The following is a 20,918-nucleotide window of genomic DNA, read 5'->3' as shown; positions in this document are numbered from 1 at the left end:
TGGGCATATTCAAGGAGGCGAGGTCAGGGCAAGTTTTCAGGGACAAAAATGAGGAGTTGGATCAGATTTTTTTTTTTTGGTAGTTTATTTTTTACATCAGACATGTTGAAACAATAGTCTTTGGCCACAGTGAACAAGAGACAATTGCAGGGCAGATGTCCCTGAAAATATACTTTTGTTTTAGGTTGCAGTGGCGTGTGTGCAGGATAAATTCTGGCACACCCTTTGGTGGTGGTCACTATCAGACAAGCATAAGGAAGAACACTCCCTCACGGCCTCCCCGCTCACAGCTTTTTTTTTTTTCCCCTCTCTCTCTTTCTTACTTTGTGGTTGTTACTGTTTGGGCTGACACAAGTGCTGCCATTTTGACTAGCAACTTTCACACTTCTTTCACAGGCAGCAAGACAGAAGATGGACAAAGAAAAGGGCAGGCACCAGCACACGGAGGATGGTGAGTCCCTTCTCTGTAGCAGAATCATAAGGGACCAGCAGGAGGTGGTATAATGGGGTAAGAGCTCAGGACAGTGGCTCAGACTCACATTACACATGTCCAGGAAAGCCTGTACTTTGGGGAATATCAGAGGGTCTGAAGCAGAGTCGTGATCTAACCACAGAAGATTCTTAATGCTGTCAGTCAGGTCTCCCCATAATTCAAAAGATGACAGATTGCATGCAGCAGGCCATGCGACAACAGCACACTGAGTTTAATTTGCATCTCAGTCTACCTCGGTTGCACTTGTAAATTATACCCCTGTAGTCATTAATGACCCTTAAGGAATATAGTATAGGGGTCAGAGTCCATCATTAGCTCACTATTGCTTTGTACCACACTGCTAAGATAAACTTAGCAACACACATTTATTGCATCCGCTTTTGAGACTAGGTGAGCCAGCCTATACTTCAGGGCTCTCACAAAGCTGCCATCCGGCATCAGCCAGGGCTAGGATCTCCATGGAAGGCTCAACCAGGGGTGGATTTGCTTCTTGACAGGATTCAGCAGATGCATTGTGGGACTTCTGGTTCCTTCGGGGCTTTGGAGGGTGCTGGTTTTGGCACATGTCTCCAACATGATGCCTTCCTTGCTTTATCAAAGGCAGGCAGGGAGCTGCTGAGTCTTTCATCACTTTGTCATGTGAGGACTATCCTTTCAGTGCCAGCAGTGTTTTACTGTAAAACCAATGTCCTCAAGAAAAGGACTGTGCATGCATGAGGCAGGGGTCACTCGGTGCCATCCTGAGGGGCTTGTCTATGACACCAGTATTTCAAAAAATATTCCTAGGCCAAAAATGATTGTAGCCAAGTGAACCTATAGGTCTTGGGATCCACGTGGGGAAGCAGTTTACTCATGGAATGTCACAACCAAAGATGAGAAGTCCCCCAGTCTGTGAGTACTGCCTTAGAGACCTGGGATCTATTGTATGGGCAGCCGCAGAGGAAGGAAAGCGATGGCCCTCCTCACAGTGGGCACCCCAACCCCGGCTGCAAGCATAGCTGCCCACAGAACAAGGCTTAACCAGTCTGCTTCCACTCAAGTCCTCAGGCTGTGGACACTGTAGTTCTGTGGGGATGAAACAAGATACTTTTCACTCGGCCTAGTTCATCCCCTTCCCAGGAGTGCTTCCTTCATACGAGGAATGCCCCAGCCACATTCCTGAAGATGGGAAACCAAATGCTGTCAGGGCTGATTTGGGATTCTCGGGGGTGGGGGTGGGTCTGGGGGTGGGGGGATAGTTAGGGCAGATGGAGGAGGGACAGCAGCACAGAGGGCAGGAGGAGGAGGCTCATAAAACACAGTGCCTTTGATCTGTAGGCCGCCAGCTTATTTGGGGTTGCCCTGAGACATCCCTTTGCCATATACATTCCTGGAATTCTTCCGGAAAAGCCTCCAACCTTAGGGTTATCTTTTTCCTTTGTATAATGCACCGGGGCTTTGATTTATCAACCCCTCTGTGGTTGTGGGTGAAATTTCACCATTTAAAAAAAAAAAATTCAAGGACCATCCAGGCACAAGTAAGTTCTGTCTGTCCCTGTAACTGGTGCCTTGCGGATCCTGCTATCTCAGACGGCTCAGACAAAAGTTACCACCCAGCCAGAGCTGTGGAGCACAGTGTCTCATGGCCTCACTAGTCAACTTGGCCTTCAGACATTATCGCTGACTTTTTCCATCACACTACAGAGCCTGGTGGAAATGCCACAGGATATTAAACATGTCAACACCACACTTTTCAAGAAATGTGAGAAGCTGGCTTCAGTCACTAGGATGAGCAAACTCGGTGAGTAAAGCCCCCTTAGGCTAGCCCCCCTCTACTCCCCCAGACACCAGTGTGGAAAAGGCATAGGTTCTAAACTGAAATACACTAAAGTGAAGAATTCAGAGTACAGTGTCAAACACTACAAGTTTTTGCCTTGGAGTGACTGCCTTAGAGTTGTAACATGCTATACTTTTAAGGAGGTGTCTGGGGTGGGGGTGGGGAATGGGAAGATTAAGGTTATACGGAGTACAGTTTAGGTTTATATTGTCAGAGCTCACCACACAGGGGTGGGGGCGGGGAAGCCATATGCTTTCTCTAAAGTAACTTTGTAAGTTGGAAGGAAAGTTACTTGATTTTGTAGGGCGGGGAGGGGGTGGCACAGACGGACAGAGAGAGAAAGACAGAGAAACAGAGATGGTGTGTGTATTGTGTATTTGTGTGTCTTTTTCACTGTGAATATAAAACACATTTGGAACAAGGCACAGAACAAAAACATCTGACTCAGTGACTCATGGCAAAAGAACCACATCACCAAGCACCGAGTTAATGAAGGTGACGCTGCTACTCCCCAGAGCCCTCTATGTACCTCCCAGCCATCACCCACTTGAACCTACAAGAGCAACAGTCCCACCCTGTGGTAGTCACTGCCTCTCCCTCTTTACTGATTTCATGGCAAGCAAGCACCAGTAAACAATGTGGCTTAATTCCATTGTTTTGAGCTTTTGCTGTGTTCACAGGAAATGCACTGCATGCATTTTCTTTCCCCGGATCTACCTTTCCTTGTTCAATGCGCTGGGGAATCCAGATGCTGCTGTGGCTGCAGGCATTCCTTTTCACTGATGCAGACTATTCTACTGCATGGCTAGTCCACCAAGTCTACAGCTGGGAGACAAGTGAACAGCTTCTACCCAGGGCCTCGGACAGACACGGCTGCGGCAGACATACCTCTGTGAGAGCTGTGGTGCTTATGTGACACATCTGTGCTCCTGTGTGACTAGGGCACGCATATCTCCAGGGTGGGTAGAGAGTTTGTATCAAGCTGTTGTTCCAGCAGCCACTCCCCTTCCTTGTGAGCACTTGGGAGGCACTGTCACTTCACCATTAGGCTCTGGTAGAGTCCGTGGCCATCTCTGATTTTAATTTTTATTACTCCACAATTGCATCTAAGCACTTGTTTTGTATTTCTATTTGGCTATTTCCTTTAGCATAATGTTATCAACTTCTTCTTCTTCTTCTTCTTCTTCTTCTTCTTCTTCTTCTTCTTTTAAACTTGGGTTGTTTGGTTTTCTTTCTTTTTTTATTGGCTTATAACTGTCAGACACACACATACACCCCACGCAATTTCTGGAGCTGAAAGTCTCGCCCCAAGTAGCCCAGGCTGACCTCAAACATCTAATCCTCCTGCTTCAGCCTCCCAAGAACTGGGAAGACAGAAATGTGCCACCACACCTGGCTCCCTGTCATGTCTGAAAAGAGCTTCTAACTTGAACGTAGTACAATTGTCTCTGTCAACATTCCAGCTTGGCGTGGGGAGGGGCAGCTCAAAGGTCCCACCCTCTCTGGGGAGCTACTGACAGGTAATGGCTGCTGGGTGATTAGTGACACAGCTACTGGTAAGTTGCCCATGCTGCAATAAATAACCTCACACCCATGTGCCTGCAAGTAACCCTAATTTAACTCAATGGGTCGGTAAAACAAACAAAACAAAGGCATAAGAGGGGGAGGAGGGGTTGTTGTTGCTGGAGGGGAGGGTTCCAGAAAGAGTGGGAGGGAAGAAAGGGAGGGAGAGAGGAAGAAAAGGAGAAAGGAGGGGGGGGGCAGGCACTGCTGAGGCACAAGCCTGTTTCTGGCCCGAGCAGCTGTAGAATTACTAAGACTGCTTTATCAGCCCTGGCACCAGACTTCCTAGAGCCTGAGGATTTCAATAAGCGGTGTTGAAGGCACAGACAACTGAGATATTCTGCACCATGGTTCCTCAAAATACAGGGCTCGGAATCCTGCCCCCCCCCCCCCTTGCTCCCTGCCCAACACACACCAGGGATCACAGAAACTGGAGCCACACCGCTGGTTGGCCCCATCCAGGGACTTCACAGCCCGGGAACTGACACATCACCAACAATGTCCCTTTCTTTTGATCACACCAAGAGTTCCTTGTCTCACTGCTTCAGACACCTTCACGTAAGTCATCTGATAGATGTCTAGCCTGCAAAGGTGGGGAGCCCACAGCTGAGGAAACTGAGGCTCAGGGAGGTCCAGGTCTTGACGAAGCTGGGCTTTCATGTAGCTAAAAACCTGTAACACATTAGCTGTACAAACTAACGGGCCCTGCCATGGCCTTGCACCCCCGCCCCTCCAATACCAGGCTTTGACCACCCTCACCCACTTCTCCTCCTCGCCTCCTGCCCAGCCCTTCGCAGTCTCTTCTCCCTTCTGGCTATCCATACCCACACCTCTTTGCTTTACTTTTCTAAGTTGGTTTCCTTCCTCCTTTACACAACCCATCATGTTCTCTGCTTTCCCTTATCCTCATCCTCAGCTCAGAACCAGGGAAAGCCTGCCATAGAGGGAACTAGGAGAACAGCAGCACTTTGGTGCCAGGGCCCAGCAGCACTAGATATCTTGGGGATCCCTGGTGGGAAAGAGCAAGGGCTGCGCCAATGGTGATCATCCAATGTTTCTTACTTGCACTGTTTCTCATTTGCAAAGCCCTGCTGCATCTTCTTGACTGATGCTATTGTATTGCTGCTATAGAAGGCTATGGATGAAAACACAGGCTGGGAGGTTGAGTCTCTGGACTTTGTGGTAACAAGAGTCTTCAGAAAGCACACGTCGGTGTGTAAGCTGCGTTGTGTAGTAACTCTTTACGTCTATAGATACTGATACTCATTTGAGTCTGGAAAAAGTTAGCAGTGCGTGGGTTAGCTCCTTCCCTTTGCCGTGATTTACCCTCCCCCTCCCCCTTTCTGGCAATAACATCACAAAAGATTAAAAAATGGCTGAGAGTTACTGTTCAGAAAACCATTTAATAATATCAGTTTTCCGCCTTGTAGCCCTTGGCAGGACTCCCTTTTCATAGATCACAATGTGGGCACGGGGCCAGGAGATGGTGAGGGTGACTCACGGGTCACTGCAGTTTATAAGTCAGAATAATAAAAAGGAAGGCAGATCTGACATCACTGGCAAGGGAAAATTTTTTGGTGTTGTGTTAAGCGAACTAATTACAGCTAGCTCTGAATAACGTGGGAGGAGGACAGTGCTTGCTGAACAAAGCCAAGCCCAGAGCAGGGGAAAAAGCCGTCCGTAGAAAGTAAGGCCAGGGCAGTACAGAAGGAGCCACAAAAGAGTTACTGTTTCTCCTAAGGACAAAGAAAAAAAAAATAAAACAATCTGGGAACCAACACTGTCAATCGGGAAGGAGAGAGCGCCTATCTTGTCCGAGTGACAAGAACACACGCACAACCACACACAACAGGCTTGAAACAGCCTTTGCTGCCAACCACACAGCAAAACTACTGCAAACTGAAAACACAAAGGAAACATTTCAAGATCAGCTCAGCTTTTAAGTTCGCTTGGTCAAGAGCAAATAGAGCCATGATTATTATTAGGCCTCGGCTGTGAGAGGCTGAGTGAAAGGCTACCTTTAGCCCACAGGGATTATGCTTTTATCAGGATAGTCTTGGGATTAGTGGAAATGTCTCTCTAATGAATGCAGCTACTATATTTGAGTGCATGCATGCCTGAATAGGCTACACGTTGGTTGAAATCTATCTATTTATAAGTACTTCTGCACGTTGTTAGAAACCTGGCACCCTCTGTCAGAATAAAGGCTCTTTGCCATGTCATTGGCCCTGCTGAATGAACAGGCAGAGGGAGTGTGTGGCATCCATCCACTTAGCAGGTCTTAGCCCTCCCTCACCGTTGGCCAGTAGGGTTGCCGTATCCACACAGCAATTTAGATGGACAAGGATGTTATCAAAACCAAATGGAAAAGCAAAGCCGTTCCATCGGGTTCGATTACAGCTGTAAGCTGGTAGAACTAGAACGTAGTTGTACAGACTGGATAAATGGTCCTGAGTAGCCGCAGCTACGTCACAACCCCTGGCCTAGATCTGGAAGGCAGGGGGAACGCTGTACTAACTCACCGTTCGTTTCACGTGAGTGGCATGCAAAGAGGGTCTGGCTACACAATTCAGTCACTTCCCTCAAGGCTTGGGGAGCTGGTTATCATGGTGAGGGTTCACCTGACGGAGGGCCAAGTGTTTCACCCTTAAGTGGGCCAGAATAGTCTAGAGGGTTCTGCAGTTCTGAGCCCTCCCTGGCCTTCCTCGGCCAGGCTGAGAACAGCTTGCCCAGCAGCCTGAGGCTTGGCTCCGTGTGCTGAAAAGGGGTCCTTTCTCACTGGCGTTCATCTTCACTCCCCTGCACCTAGGGACCTGGTTAAATATGCATTCTCTTTGGTAAAAGGCTGACAAGGAATTTATTAATAATGCTGACAAATCATAGGCTGTTTTCAACACAGAGCCCACAGAATTTCTTGGGGAACTCTGAGTGAAGGCAAACTGTCAAGGTGACCCACTGTTCATGAGATAAAACAAAACAACTGAGTTTGGGGAGAGGAGGTACAGCATCAGGGAAAACTCAGGCCTTGGGGTCTGTTTTCTCTTTCCAGGGCTTGCCGCAACTGTGCATAACCTAGGAAAATCACAAACTGACCTAACAGGACTCCGAGGGAGGAGCAAAGAGTATGAATTCGGTGACTTACCGCTGCTCTTGTACAAACTTCTTTTCTTTCCTTGAAGTTGACAAAGCAAAAGAATGATTCCGGGGGTGGGGGCGGGGGGGGGGCAGGCATCTGTATTAGAAAACTAAAGTTAAAACTACAAAAATTAAGACACTCGTTCTTCCCCAAGAGTTGCCTTATGGAACATGTACCAACAACAGTTTAATCTGTACCAAGCTTCCAGAAGATAGTTTTCTGGATTACTGCTCTGACCTGCACAGTTATGGTGGACAGGGTGAAAGGTGGCACTTGGCGGTGACAGAAGCTATAGGGGTCTGTGTGACCATCACAGAGCTGGCTGTTCAAGGAGACGTTTACAGAGAGCTCGCCCCTGGCTTCAGCTCTGGCAGTGAGGACCACGCATCTGTGTCATGGCTGTGCAGTCTCAGTGTTTTCTGTTTATCTAGTTTGGCTAAAAACTGTATTTCCACGTGTCTTAATTTTGTAGTTTCAACTTTCACTTTCTAGTATTGATGTCCCCCCTCCACCTCCCCCCCCCAATCATTATTTTGCTTTGTCATTCTTTCACTTGATTTCAGAAACCCTTAACCTTTGGGGTTATTTCTTTTCTTCCTACTTCTCTTTTACCTGCTTTGGTTCCCAGCTAGGTACCGTTAAGGTGTTCAGTTAAAACCTTATCCTACCCACCCACTGCCACCCACCGTATACCTATGTGCCCACTACTCACCCACCCACTCCTCAATGGCTTCCCTAAAAGATTTAAAGAGACCCTAAATCATAACTCCTCATTTTATTGCAATTTTCAGTCATATTGTCTTTTATAGGAGAAACATTGGGACAAAGATTTTATTTTTCCCCCTGGCCTTTATGGCTAGTATGATAATAGAAAAGAGAAGTGGATGGGTAAGGGTCTAGAGTGGTTGGAATTGGTAAGCATTCATAAGAAAAATCCGGGCGTGGTGGCGTACGCCTTTAATCCCAGCACTCGGGAGGCAGAGGCAGGTGGATTGCTGTGAGTTCGAGGCCAGCCTGGTCTACAAAGTGAGTCCAGGACAGCCAAGGCTAACACAGAGAAACCCTGTCTCAAAAAACCAAAAAAAGAAGAAAAAAAAAAAAGAAAGAAAGAAAAATCCATTTATGAAAAAAATTTTAAAGACCCTTTAAGTGTTTAGACCACTTTATGTTGATGAACTATGAAATGTTAAATTCCAAAGACAGCTGAGCCCAGAAAGAAACTAGGAGAACAAAGTATTCACAACTTATAAATAGGAACATGGAAAAATACAAGGGACAAGTGATTTACGCGGGGGACCCAAAACTGAGCAACCCAAGCCAGAAACCTAGGAATCCCTCACTCTGGCTTTCTAGTGAGACTGTCAGGCTCAGCTGCCGCCCTCAGTATTTGTTTCCGCCAACACTGCTAAGAAAGCACTTCACTCCGGCATTTTTGTTATGTGGCACCATTTATAGCCATCTTGACCCACAATATGCTTATTAAAGATCATCTCTGGGGCTGGCAGAATATACCATGAGGAGCTGACAGCCTGGGGCTGAGCGGCTAATGCTGGAGTCATAATTTGGGTGTAGCACTTTTTTTTGAATTTTCTTGATTTGGACGTTCAAGCCCACTCACACTTCCAACTTAGCCTGTGTCTGTGACACAAACAAAATCTCACCAAGTGTAAACATTTGCACTGCCAAGTCCATTCTTCATCATTTTTGGACAGCAATGAAGCCCAGCTCATGACTTCACAGCTTGTAGCAGCTGAGTGCCCTGCACTTACACTATTGTTCCACATAGTGACGCGCTCATGGTAGGGTGAGCAAGGACGAACCCTGTGCTGGCCTCTGCGTGCTGGAATGCACTGGAACGCAAACACTGAACGCGCCAATAACTAGACAAAGGTACAACAACCTTTCTGTTTAATAAGCTTCAGAAGAACAACAAGGTAAGTATGTTTGCCGGCAAACAATTTTATTTAAAAAATTAGCATCTTATGTTTCAGAGACACAGGTTTTTGAGGAATTCAAAAGGGCAAAGGTGCCCTTGCCATAACCTGCTTCTGGCATAGTCAGTACCGGTTTCGAAGTTGGTTGCTTAGGTCTTGCAGCTCTGCCACCACTGCATTCATAGCTGCTATTTCATTGGCTAACTCTCCAGAAACTTCTCCACTTGCCACATCTGTAAAATTTTGCTGCAATGTAAAAAGAGGATGACCATCAACAGATGAAATTTTCTTCCAAGCAATATAGATACAATATCAAATCGATAAAGCAACATAGAAAGAATCCCAGCGCCCTTTGCATGATGCGACTGTAATGGCATCCATGCAGCATTTGCTTAGACCCCAGAAAGGTACAAGCTTAACAAGTAGCAAATCCAGACTACAGCGCAGTGGTAGAGCTTGCCTGGAGAACCCAAGGCCTAAGGTTCAAACCCCTGCTCTATCCTTTATAGCGACTGCCTTTGTTACTGTTATGCAGTAATATTTGGATAAAGGAACATCATTCATCCAAACAAAGTTCACTGAGCATGCGCAGTGAGTCAGGAAATGCAACCAAGAAAATCAGCTTCAGAGACGTAGGTCTGCATATAATAGGCATCTGTCTCACGATGACAATTTATTTGGCTTGCTATACAGCTTTTTCAGCTGAGTTGAATAGATTTATATTGTTGAATAGCACATCCTAACAGATGGACATAAGTATTGCTGCGGTGTGCCGAGTAGAAAAGACATCTTTTAGGCAAAGAATCTGAACACACAGAGCAACTTTCCCAACCAGGAATCACAGTACTCACAAAGTCAGTCGACCTGCATCCCTTCTCAATGAGGAAGGAGGGGCAGAGACACTGAGGCTTAGAAAGAAGGAATACATTGCTGAGCATCAAACCTAGTCCACCCCAGCTCCCTGGGCTCCACCCACAGCCCTCAGGTGCTGAGGACAGAGGAGTTGCTCTGTCTGGAGGACATGGAGGACATGGCCTGAAAGACCTGTGAGAGAAGTCCATTTAAATTCCTATACATTTACGGTTTCTGTATTGATAAGACAGCTGTTTGTTTAGCGGGGCGGCTGGAGGAGGGAGACTCTAGTTGCTGATTTCAAGTCTCTAAGCAGGCCCCAGAAGACAGGCCTGTGCAAACCACGCCTGCTATAAACCTTAACAGCCATACTATCCACCTTCACTTCGTAAAGTGCAACTCAGTTCACCAAACCCAATTCAAAACTACAAAAAGCATTTTTTTCTGATACAGAACCAGACCATCAAAAGGTGCTTCCAAAGACACAGGAGAGGCAATTCTTTATGGTTCTGAATGATCCATTGGGATCTAGTAAGGACAACTTTATTTTAAAAGCAGTGGTGACCTGAGGCTGAGGACCTATCGCCCAGCAGTTTGAAGGAACTCACAGGTCATTCTCACCTTTGCTTTGGATAACAAGCCTCGTAAATTGAGCCGAACTGAAGAAAGTGCTTGCACGGCTTCCTGGGGACTGGATTTGCACTCACTGCATTTTATAGCTACTGCAAGATAAAAGCACAGGGAAAGCATTAGAGAACTAATCATCCACAGGTTCAAAAGCAGCTCTGTGCTAAGAATTTACAATAACCAACTTTAGAAGTTTGCACCTCCCTAGCTCTTCCCCTTCTCCCCACTCCCTGGTATGGGGCGGGGGTGGGGGGAGAGGAATCAAACCCCCGCCTGTGCATGCTCGGCAAACGCTTGTTACAAACACTGCGTTACATTCCAGCCATCCTTCATCCTTCTTTATATAGATGATTTTTAAAAAGCATGGTGGATTCAGGTGAGTTACATAGGCAGGGATCCCACACACCTACGTAATACACATACCATGAATACACTAGTGAATTAGGCAAGCAAACAAGGCCTTACTGAAAGCAAGGCACACACAGGGGAGCAAAACAGACTCAGTACATGTTATGTGGCTGTCTCTAAGGATGACTCAAGGTTACTGACCTGGCCCTGCAAAGTGACATGCCAGATGTGCCAAGCTCAGAAGCTTGCTGCATCTTTATACCCAAATCTTACTGCATTCTGGGAGAACTGGCACCAACCATCTGCACGTCTTCAGTTAGGAACTGTAGCCATGGCCAGAAACCCAGGCTCCTGAGCCGCATCTGGCATCACTCAGCCCTATACACTGTGCCTCCAGCATTCTGCGGAGCCTGCTTCTGAGACAGGTAATTCTGAAGGGAGCACACTCCTCCCTGGAGGAAGACTGGCTGTTAGTACCTTGGATGAACATGCAGGTGTCTGAGATCTTTCTGTTGGTTTTGCTCTTTTTTTTTCTTAAAGTCATGTTAGTTGGAGAAATGCCAGAGGACTCGGGTTCAATTACCAGCACCCAGATGCTGGTGCACAACCATCTAGAACCCAGTTCCAGGAGATCCGATGCCCTCTTCTAGACTCTCCAGGCACTAATGTGCACTGACACACATGCAGGACAAATGTTTGCACACATAGAACAATATATTTTTAATTATGTGCACTCAAGTCAAAAGCAGATCCTACTTTAAAACTTCAATGTCACAGACCACAGCTGCAAACTTCATGCAGTCAGAAGAAACATCCTATGGCCTGGCAAAATAGCTTGATGTTTCTACCTCAGAATCACAGACTTCAACAAGCCTCGTGTTGAATGCACACTAGTTAGCAATGTTAAGCCTATTTTCAGAGGGTCCAGTCAATCAGATAGTGCGGACTCTGTCTCAGTAGGGAGACGTTGCTGTTGCCACGGAAGAGGTCAACAGCTTGCTTGATGCCTAGTAGCTGATACTAGAAACAACTATAGTTCTAGTTTTAAAAAAGAACTTTCATTTTTAAAAGCCAGGCATAGTGGCACATGCCTTTAATCTCAGTACACAGGAGGCAGAGGCAGAATTCAGGATCTCTCTGGGTTTGAGGCCAGCCCGGTCTACATAGTGACAGAGTTCCAGGAGACCCAAGACAACATAGAAAGATCCTTTCTCAAAAATAAAATTCTCTTTTTGAAGAAAACAAGAAGAAAGCAAAAAGGGCTCCTACCCATCTTACTTCCAAAAGGCATCAGAGTAACAGTGGAGGGAAGAGAGCTGCAGAGACTGGACCTTCCTCCCTGCGCTGCAAACAGCACAGGACAGCACCGTGGCCGAGGCTCTCCTTACTTGGGGACTGCCGCGTTGTCCTAATCATGTCGAAGCCCATGGCAGTGCTTACCCTTGGCGACCAGGACTCATACAGTGCCATATTTCTTTTTCAAAAGGTGGGGTGAAGGAACAGTGTTGGGGGAAGGAAGACAAAGGGAAGGGAGTAGCAGAAGCCTAGCTCATTCAGTACTAGCACCAACACAACAAAGTTACGGTTACTGTTTAAAAGTGTCCACTCAAACATGCCTGTGATGTTGGAATGTAACACATTACCCACCTAGCAAACAGACACTCCTCCCTCTCCAAGAGTCACCTTATGGAACATGTACCAACAACAGTTTAATCTTTACCAAGCTGCCAGAAGATGGTTTTCTGGATTACTGCTCTGACCTGCACAGTTATGGCGGACAGGTTGAAAGGGAGCACTTAGTGGCGACAGAAACTGTCTGGGTCTGTGTGACCATCACAGAGCTGGCTGTTCATGGAGATGTTTACAGAGAACAAGCTGAAGTAGATAAGATATTCTTCAGAGTAAATCCCACTGGCTTAGAATACACATAATACCACAACCACAAAGGCCCAAGGCAAAGGACTGATGCCCTCTGGCCAGCACAGGCCACAGAACTGCAGCCAGCTGCAAAACAGCCTTCTCCTGCAACCCCCTCGCACTTTTTACCTTCTAGCCCCTGAGTTCAGTCCTTTACCTCATCTGCCAACCCTAGGTGGTCCAGGAAACTGGACATATGCATTCTTCCAGTCACAGATCTGAAAGGCCACGAGTAGATTTATTAACTACTAAGCCCATTCTGAATCATTTGAATGTCCAGTGACTTCGTCACAGGCAGTTAAACTTTATCCCCATCCCTTACTTTTCTTTTTGAGTTCCTTATCATATGGCCCTGATCTGCTACTTCAGAAGAAACAGGGAGGGATTTAGAGTTAAGACATGTAACGTACTGTCTGGTAATGAAATGATCTTGCTGATTCATCCTAACAGCATAGATAGGTACTCCTCCATTTTTACCTACAATCGAGCAAAGGCTGAGCATCACCTAGCAAATGCGTGTTCCCAGTGGTCCTGGGCTGCAGTGTCCTTGGTTCAAAAGCTCTGCCCTTCTCACTGTTCCTTGCTGGCTCCTACTTGCTGTCACTGTGGGGCAGTAAGAGTTAAGCAGAGGACTAGGAGGCTCACAGTCCTTGGCATTCTGCTCTTTACTAGTGTACTGGGTCTTTCTTCCAGGGCATTACACATCCACATTCAGATGCCAATGTGACAACGCCCCACTGAATTTTACTGGTATTCTTTCATAATACAAGAGTGGTCTAAGCCTGCTCTGCATTTATCTAACAAGCAAACAATTTTATTAGAGGTAAGGATAGCTTCCTTTCAAATTATAAACTCTAAACTACCCAAGATAGGGATTTTATTTTGTATTTTTGTATATGTTATAGCTTTTTATATAATGCTAAATACTCTAGAGATCTGCATGTTTTGAATTTTTTGCACTTCTATTTATAAATTAAGACTGTCAGTTAAGGAAATGGTAATAATTTTCTTAATATAACATAACCAACAAAGACTTTGTATGGAGTAATGGTTTGTTGGTAGTAAAAATATTTCACATTCTAAAGGTTCTCACTCTAAGCCTCTATCCTGTTTTATCTTACTGCACCATAGTGTTCTATACGTGTTTGTGAATGAAATACAACAATATCAATATACTGAAGCAGCCAGGAAGTACCTGCAATGGAACCTGATTTCTGACTAATACTTTGTTATCAGTGAAGAATGCATTCAAATACAGTAAGGATATCAAATACCATTTGCGAGTCCTATGGCTCTTTGAACAACTTCCTTAAAGGCTGTAACATCTTTCTCCCAACAACTGGACTGAGTGTCACACTTGTACGCCTTTGAGAGACACTGGAATGCCTAGGAAACGAGAAAGAACAACATTCAAAACAAGTCGCACTCACATTTCAAATCGTTTCCTGGAAGTCATATGGAGCTAGTTCCAAACTGAAAACCCAGCTCTGTCTTGTGAGGCAGACTCTCCGTAATTGCCATCAAAGAAGGGCTAGGATGCACAGCTAACAGCAACAAACCACCTCAAGAAACCGTGGCTGCATCTGGACGGCCACCTATCCTGGAACCAGGAAAATAGTAAAGCCAGGCGTGGAAATCTGTAAGAAGTGTGCAGGGGTTGGGGATTTAGCTCAGTAACCTAGCAAGCGCAAGGCCCTGGGTTTAGTCTCAGCTCTGGAAAAAGAAAAAAAACAAGGAGTGTGCAGACTGCCTCCAGCCATCAAACTGAGAGACACCGTAGAGAATAAGACATGAACTTGTTGAAAAGTATGGACTGGCTAACAGGTATATAATTTCACAGATGCTTACAATGCTCTTTTGTTTCTTCTTAAAAAAGATCTTGAGCCAAGCATGGTGGCACACACCTTTAATCCCAGCATTCAGAGAGGCAGAGGCAGGCAGATCACTGTGTTCAAGGCCGGCCTGGTCTACAAAGAGAGTCCAGCCAGGACATCCAAGGCTACACAGAGAACCCTGTCTCAAAAAACAAAAACAAAAATATTTGATGGAGAAGTCACAGACAAGAGTGCTTTTATTTATTTGCAAAAGAGCACAAAATTGGGAAGACTTGGAAGGACATAAGTAGGAGTGTGTGCATTCGTGCGTGAGATGTGTGTTCTGAGGGCTGACAAGGCCATGGTAGAAGCCAGCTGTGTGGACAGGAGGGAAGAAAAACTACGAATCCCACAGATTAGCTGTACCGTGGCTAATTCCAAACCCATGCAAGGAGCACATTTGATTTGCTGTAGATGTTTTGAAAAGAAATACAAAACAATCATCCCAACCTTGGCAGCTCTGGGCTCCTCTGGGCTAAAGACAAGAGGCTAACGGCACAAGTGGGACTGGTAACCTATTGCCTTGTGAGAAGGACAGGGTGCCCCCGGCAAAGTGTCAAGCGTTTGCAATTTCCTGCTCCTGGTCTCCTTAGCTAATGTTTTCCCTTTTGTAGCCTCATCTCAGATCTAAACAATCTTCTTGTTTTGTCTTTAACACGAGCTGGTGGATGGGGTGCAGGTAAAGGACACAGACACCTGGCTGCTGCAGATCCAAAGACCCTTCTGCAGAAAACAGAGCGACTGCAGCAGGAAAACTCACGAGATATAAAATGACAAATATTGCGAGTCTCAGCATGCCCATAACTCAAAGTACTCAAGGCTGAACTAAAGGCTGGGGAGATGGCTTAGCCAATAAAGCACTTGCCTTGTCAGCTCAAGGACCCGAGTTCAATCCCCAGAACCATGTGTTTAAAAAGAAATTAAAAAAAAAAAAAAATTCCCGCACCGGGGAGGCAGAGGCAAGGGATCCTTGGGGTTCCCTGGACTCACTTGATAAATTCCAAGCCAGAATCCAAAAAAGGTAGGTGGTACCTGAGAATTGTCACCTCAGCTTGTTCTCGTTTTCTCACATGTGCATGCTCTCTCATAGGTACAACACACACACACACACACACACACACACACACACACACACACACATCCTTCACTCCAAAGGGCAGGCCTACTCTACCTGTGGTGGCAAAGACAGTGGCCAGGACAGACTGAGCCACTGTCCCTCTGGTGGCAGAGGCCAGGACAGACTGAGCCACTGTCCCTGTGGTGGCAGAGGCCAGGACAGACTGAGCCACTGTCCCTCTGGTGGCAGAGGCCAGGACAGACTGAGCCACTGTCCCTGTGGTGGCAGACAGGGCCCCACACTGACCTTTTCATTCTCGTCAGGCCTCTCGCTCTGCCCATCCCCATGGACTTGGGCGTACAGTCTCCAGATGTCGCCATCATTGGTCACTCTCGCAGTGATTCTGCCAAACAGCTCCTGTAGCTTGCCTCTGAGGCTGGAGGCAACATCTCCACTTCGGTCAGCAATGCCATTAACCACTGCCCTGACCAGAATTTTAAGGACCTTTAAAAATGCAAAAGCAGAGAAGAAAACAGTGAACTAGCAGCCATCAAACAGTAAAAAAAAAAAAAAAAGAAAGAAAAAAAACAGGACTCCGCTCTGCCATCAGACACTGCATGTGGCGGCCTTATTTGGACACCACTGTCACATGTTTTCAAAGTGAAATACAAGCCGAGCCTCCTAGTTTCTCGAATCACACGCTGTCTACATGTTCTCGTCCGGCTCATCGGAGGACTCTGTTGTGTCCTTGAATCTGGAGCCTCTTCTCACTTAGAGGACTCTCTGAAGAGCTGACCCACACTAGGCTAGGATTCTGCCTGCTGAGCCAGTCCATCAACATCGCTGAACCTACCTGCACACACACACACGAAGCAGCCCCCCATGCTTTGCTTCCCTGCTGTGTCATGGTGAACCGTGTTTACAGAGTCAGCACTGAGCGTCAGCCTACACTCTCTTCTCCGCTTTTCTGCCAAATGTATGCAGCAGGTTTGATCCGACGCTCCCTATGAACCCTACACCTAGCCTGCTCCATCTCAGGTTAGCTCTCACTCAAGGAGCTTCCCTGCATGTCTCCAGGGATGCTGCCTCAAGATACGCAGAGGTTCCTTGCTAAGATGTACCCTGTTGTAACCTATCTAACCCACCAGCCACTGTTCTAAACTCTGAGGGACAATCTCAGAACATGGTATTCTGGGAAGCTGTTAAGTGGCAGACTGACTTGGAGCGGGAGAAGGGATGCTTTTTGAGTGCTGCATGCCAGCGCAACATTGGGCACATATCATTTGGCATAATGCCAACAGTAGGATCTGTCAGGGCAGCCCTCTCACCCCTGCTCACTTCCCTAAGAAAAACAGAATCCTGGTATCAGGCCTCCATACCCCTCTCACTTCTGCACTCCTATGTACACCAAGGTTCTGGCTCAACTTCACTATATTCTCCCCCAATAACCTGGAGGCAAGTGCTTTGCTACTGCCACACTACAAACTAAAAAAGCCACACCGAGGCTTGCAAAAGTAATTGTCAAGGTCACCTGGCAAGTGATTTGTCAAGTTGGTAGGGCAGGGGGCGTATATATTCATGTATATGTGTGTGGAGATTAAAGGTCAACTCAGATATCTTCTATTGCATTCTATCTTGTTTATTTATCATTTGTTGTTTATGCATGCTTATTTTTCTACTTTAGAGACAGAGTAACTGACTGATCTGGAACTCCACTATGTAGGTGAGGCTGGCCTCAATATATTTTTTTTTAGGTCTCACTGCTGTTTCAGTTGGACGGCACAGCTGGCAAACTCTTGGAATCTGCCCATCTCTACCACCACCCTGCAGCACCACAGTGAAAGACATGTGCGCCTGTGCCTGGTTTTTAGGTGCTCACTGGGAACAGAACCCAGGACCTCATGCTTGCACAGGAAGCACTTTGCCCCCTGAGCCATCTCTCAGCTCCTGGCTGAGCGCTGGTGAAGATGATGACACGATAGCAGTACAGTAGCTAGAGCGCCTCCTAGGGCCCAACTATATGTGCACATTCAATCCAGCCAGCAATGTATATTGGCCTGTGCACTCTGAAAATTAAGAAACTGGAACCTCTCCAAGGTCACACACACGGGGAGATCTGTGGATTTGAACTCACAATCTAAGCCCTGAATCCTGCTCTCAAATATTTACCTATAAAGGAATGTTAATTCAGAACATGGCTATTATGGCAAAAGATCACATCCAAAGCTCTAGGTCTGTGAGATCCAGTTGGAATACAAATACACCTTTAATACAATACAATACAATACACCATTAATCCAGGAGACAGAAGTAAACAGATCTGAGTTCAAGGCCGGTCTGGTATAGAAAAGCTTAGATCCAGGAATTGTGCTAAACGTTTTTAATCACAAACAAAGGTAAAGCTAGTTTGTAGAAGGAAGCACTCATATATGAAAGTGTGTCTAATTGAGTGGCAGAAAAGGTGACAAATCAGAGAAGACTTGACAGGATAGGATACATGCAACTCTCATGAGAAGAGAGAAGAAAGGGAAGCTACTTAAGAGGCAGTTTTACCAGGACAGTAATAGAGAGACGGGTTGCAGAGAGAAGTTAGGTGAAGATGGAACAGGCCAGAAAACGAGAAGGCAGAAGATTAGAGCAGATTGCTGAGTTAGTTTGACGCTAAGCAGAGCAATTCCGGGCTAAAAGAAGCCGGATTAAATAAATCAGCGGGAAAAGAGTTTGAGCCAGAACAGCTGAGTCAAACCAGCCAGCCCAGAGCTCAGAAAGAACAAGTAAGGGTGAGCTCATTAACTAGTAAATCTCAAGAGACTGAAAAGATTCTAGGCCTGAGTTAGATTGTATGGATGCTAGAAGCTTCCAGGACCAGGCCTAGGTTAGTAGAAGGAGGCAGTTAGCCTCCCAGACAACAGTTGAGCAAGGAGAATAATAGTTACTTTTACATTTACCATATTAATTAACAAGGCATAACTCCCTACTTCTCTGCTACCCCGGAGTCTTTCACTTTTGTGAAATGTATAAAGTAGAAACCTTTAGTACTGCATTGTTCTTTGCCAAATCTAGAATCAACCAGAGACAGATTTTTGCTAAGTTAATTAAAATTTGTAAGACATTAGAATATGAAACAAGGGATAACAAAATTCCCATTTGTCAATTGGCCAAATACAAGGCTACTAATCTTTACTGTGGAAGCATTATAATACACTCTGTAAACTGTTTTATCTTACCTTTGACATTTAACATTATGACACCAATTTCTTTTCCTCATATGACCTTACCAGTTTCAAACTCTTCCCCCCAGGCTTGCAAACCACAGCCTATTGGATGTTCCTGTGCAGTCAGACAGGCTATTTTCATGTGTGGTCTGCTGCTGGTAGCAGAAACATAAATAAAATACCAAGTACATATCACTATACCTAAAGATTTCTCTCATTCTGAGGCTTCCCTGGAATTAAAATTTCAAGAACAAAATTGTGGAGTCAAAGGGAATAAGCATTTTAGGACTCTGGTGACCTAGACATACTCCAAAAGGACACAATTATGTGAGCTGCCCATCTGAAGTACACAGAGAAACTCCCTTTACTCAGTATTTCCAGCACAGAATGAAGTCTGAAATCTCTGAAAATGTGTTCAAAAAAGATGCTTTTTAAGGTACCACTGAAATTAAACTTCACCATTGCCTTAAACTTTTCCAAATGTTTGTGTGCTAAGTATATTTCCTTCCAAGAAATTAACATTTTTTCTTAATATAAACTGACCCCGTTTTCCCCTAATGTAAAACAGTTTTATTGTTCATTATAAACTAACACATGCTGCTAGCTGTTGTGACTCCCAGGCTTACACACCACTTGAAAAAGCAGGCAGCTGTTGGGCTCTGAAGGAAACTAACACAAAGAACCTCCGATGAACAGGAGCAGCCAGGGAGGAGGGGTGAGGTGTTAAGGTTCAGAAGGGGCAGGAAAGCCAGGGATCTGTGACCTTTTTGCTTTCACCTTCTACCTATATGTCATGTGCCATAAGCATGGCCCACACTTGAGCCCACGCATGAGCGGTGCGAGCTTAGCACAAGCCAGGGGTCGTGTGAGCATGCCAGGGCAGGGTCCTAGCTGTGGGGCAAGGGGGCAGGCAGCCTGGTTCCTCTTCCCTCAAGGATCTCCCTTGAGTTAGGGTAAACTGACCAGCTCAGATGATGGAGGTGGGAAAGTACATGCCTGGCAGTGCTGGGAGCTGGGAACCAGCTAACTAATGGTAGAAGGCCAAGCAGTCAGGAGGTGAGCACCCCTAAGACCCTCTTCAGCACGGGCTCCGGATCAGTCTTGGGTGTCTTCCTCTCCCACCGGTACACTTTATCAGTCAAACTCTCATGTTTTGAGGGAGGAATGAGCCAAGGGGAAACAAACCAGGACACCTGAAAAGGAGCACAAAGTACCAAATGACCTGAACCCATGAGGAAGAGAGCTGAGGGTCAGGCTCAGGAGAGAAACTGAAGGGATGAATGAGGCTCCTAGGTGGTCACACACCCACCAGCTGCCCCGGGAGAAGGGGGTAGGGAGGGGGCCTGATGATGAAGCTAGCACTGAATGGCAAGAGTTGCCCAGGCCTTAGGACAACACCTCTGAGCAGGAGCTGGCCACAGGGCAGAGGTGCTGGAGAAGAGGAGAGGAAAGTAAGGGCTTAGGTTTGTTTCTATGGCTAAGCTACTTACAGACACTTTGAAAACAATGCTAACTTTCAAACCCTAGGGCAAGAGGTAAATGTGCCCAGCGATATTTTCCTGTTTGAATGTTTGCACTGTGATATATTAAAGGGATAAATTTACTCCCTGGTGACTGAAGAGAGGTCTACTTGTCTTCTCTGAGATTAAGTCAAATAGTCTATACTAAAGAGTTCGTCAGTTTGTGAATGCTCTGTGAATCTAATAAGAGTTTAAACCCTCCCCCTGAGTACCTATGTGCCCATATGCACAATTTTTATCTTGGTATTTAATTTCACAGTCTCCTGAAGTCTAACAATAAGGCCTTCTTTAGAAATTCCAATTTGTTCTTCACGGCCTGGGGTTTGAATGTTGTTTTTCAATATTACATATGACTAACTGCATGCCTCTTATTTTAAAATAGGTGTGCATGTGTGCTGGGTGTGTGTGTGTGCACGCACACTGTGGGCTCCAGGGAGTGAACTCAGGTTGTCAACCTTGCTGGCAGGCATCTTTACCCATTAAGCCATCTTGCTGGCCCCACCTGTCTCTCTTTGAAACTTTATTACCTTTCTATCAACTCCTGTTCCCCACCCCACCCAGGGTAG

At 46.1% G+C, this 20,918-nt stretch overlaps 1 protein-coding gene across 1 annotated transcript in view; it reads right to left on the bottom strand.

Annotated features, from left to right (window-relative positions):
- Positions 1–8,947: 8,947 nt before the first annotated feature.
- LOC311604096 (tetratricopeptide repeat protein 27) overlaps positions 8,948–20,918 on the bottom strand; it is a 130,247-nt gene continuing 118,276 nt past the window's right edge. Inside the window, exons 17-20 of the mRNA XM_084793636.1 lie at positions 15,924–16,121; positions 13,961–14,072; positions 10,416–10,516; positions 8,948–9,188 (exon numbers count right to left, since the gene is read on the bottom strand). Coding sequence (XP_084649762.1) covers positions 9,066–9,188; positions 10,416–10,516; positions 13,961–14,072; positions 15,924–16,121 — 534 coding nt within the window. The 3' untranslated portion in view covers positions 8,948–9,065. The remainder of the gene's footprint in view (positions 9,189–10,415; positions 10,517–13,960; positions 14,073–15,923; positions 16,122–20,918) is intronic.

Source organism: Acomys minous (assembly GCF_964271855.1).
Source record: "Acomys minous genome assembly, chromosome: 8".
Lineage (NCBI taxonomy): Eukaryota > Metazoa > Chordata > Mammalia > Rodentia > Muridae > Acomys > Acomys minous.
Note: the sequence above shows the minus strand (reverse complement) of the source record. Positions and strands in the feature narration are given on the sequence as shown.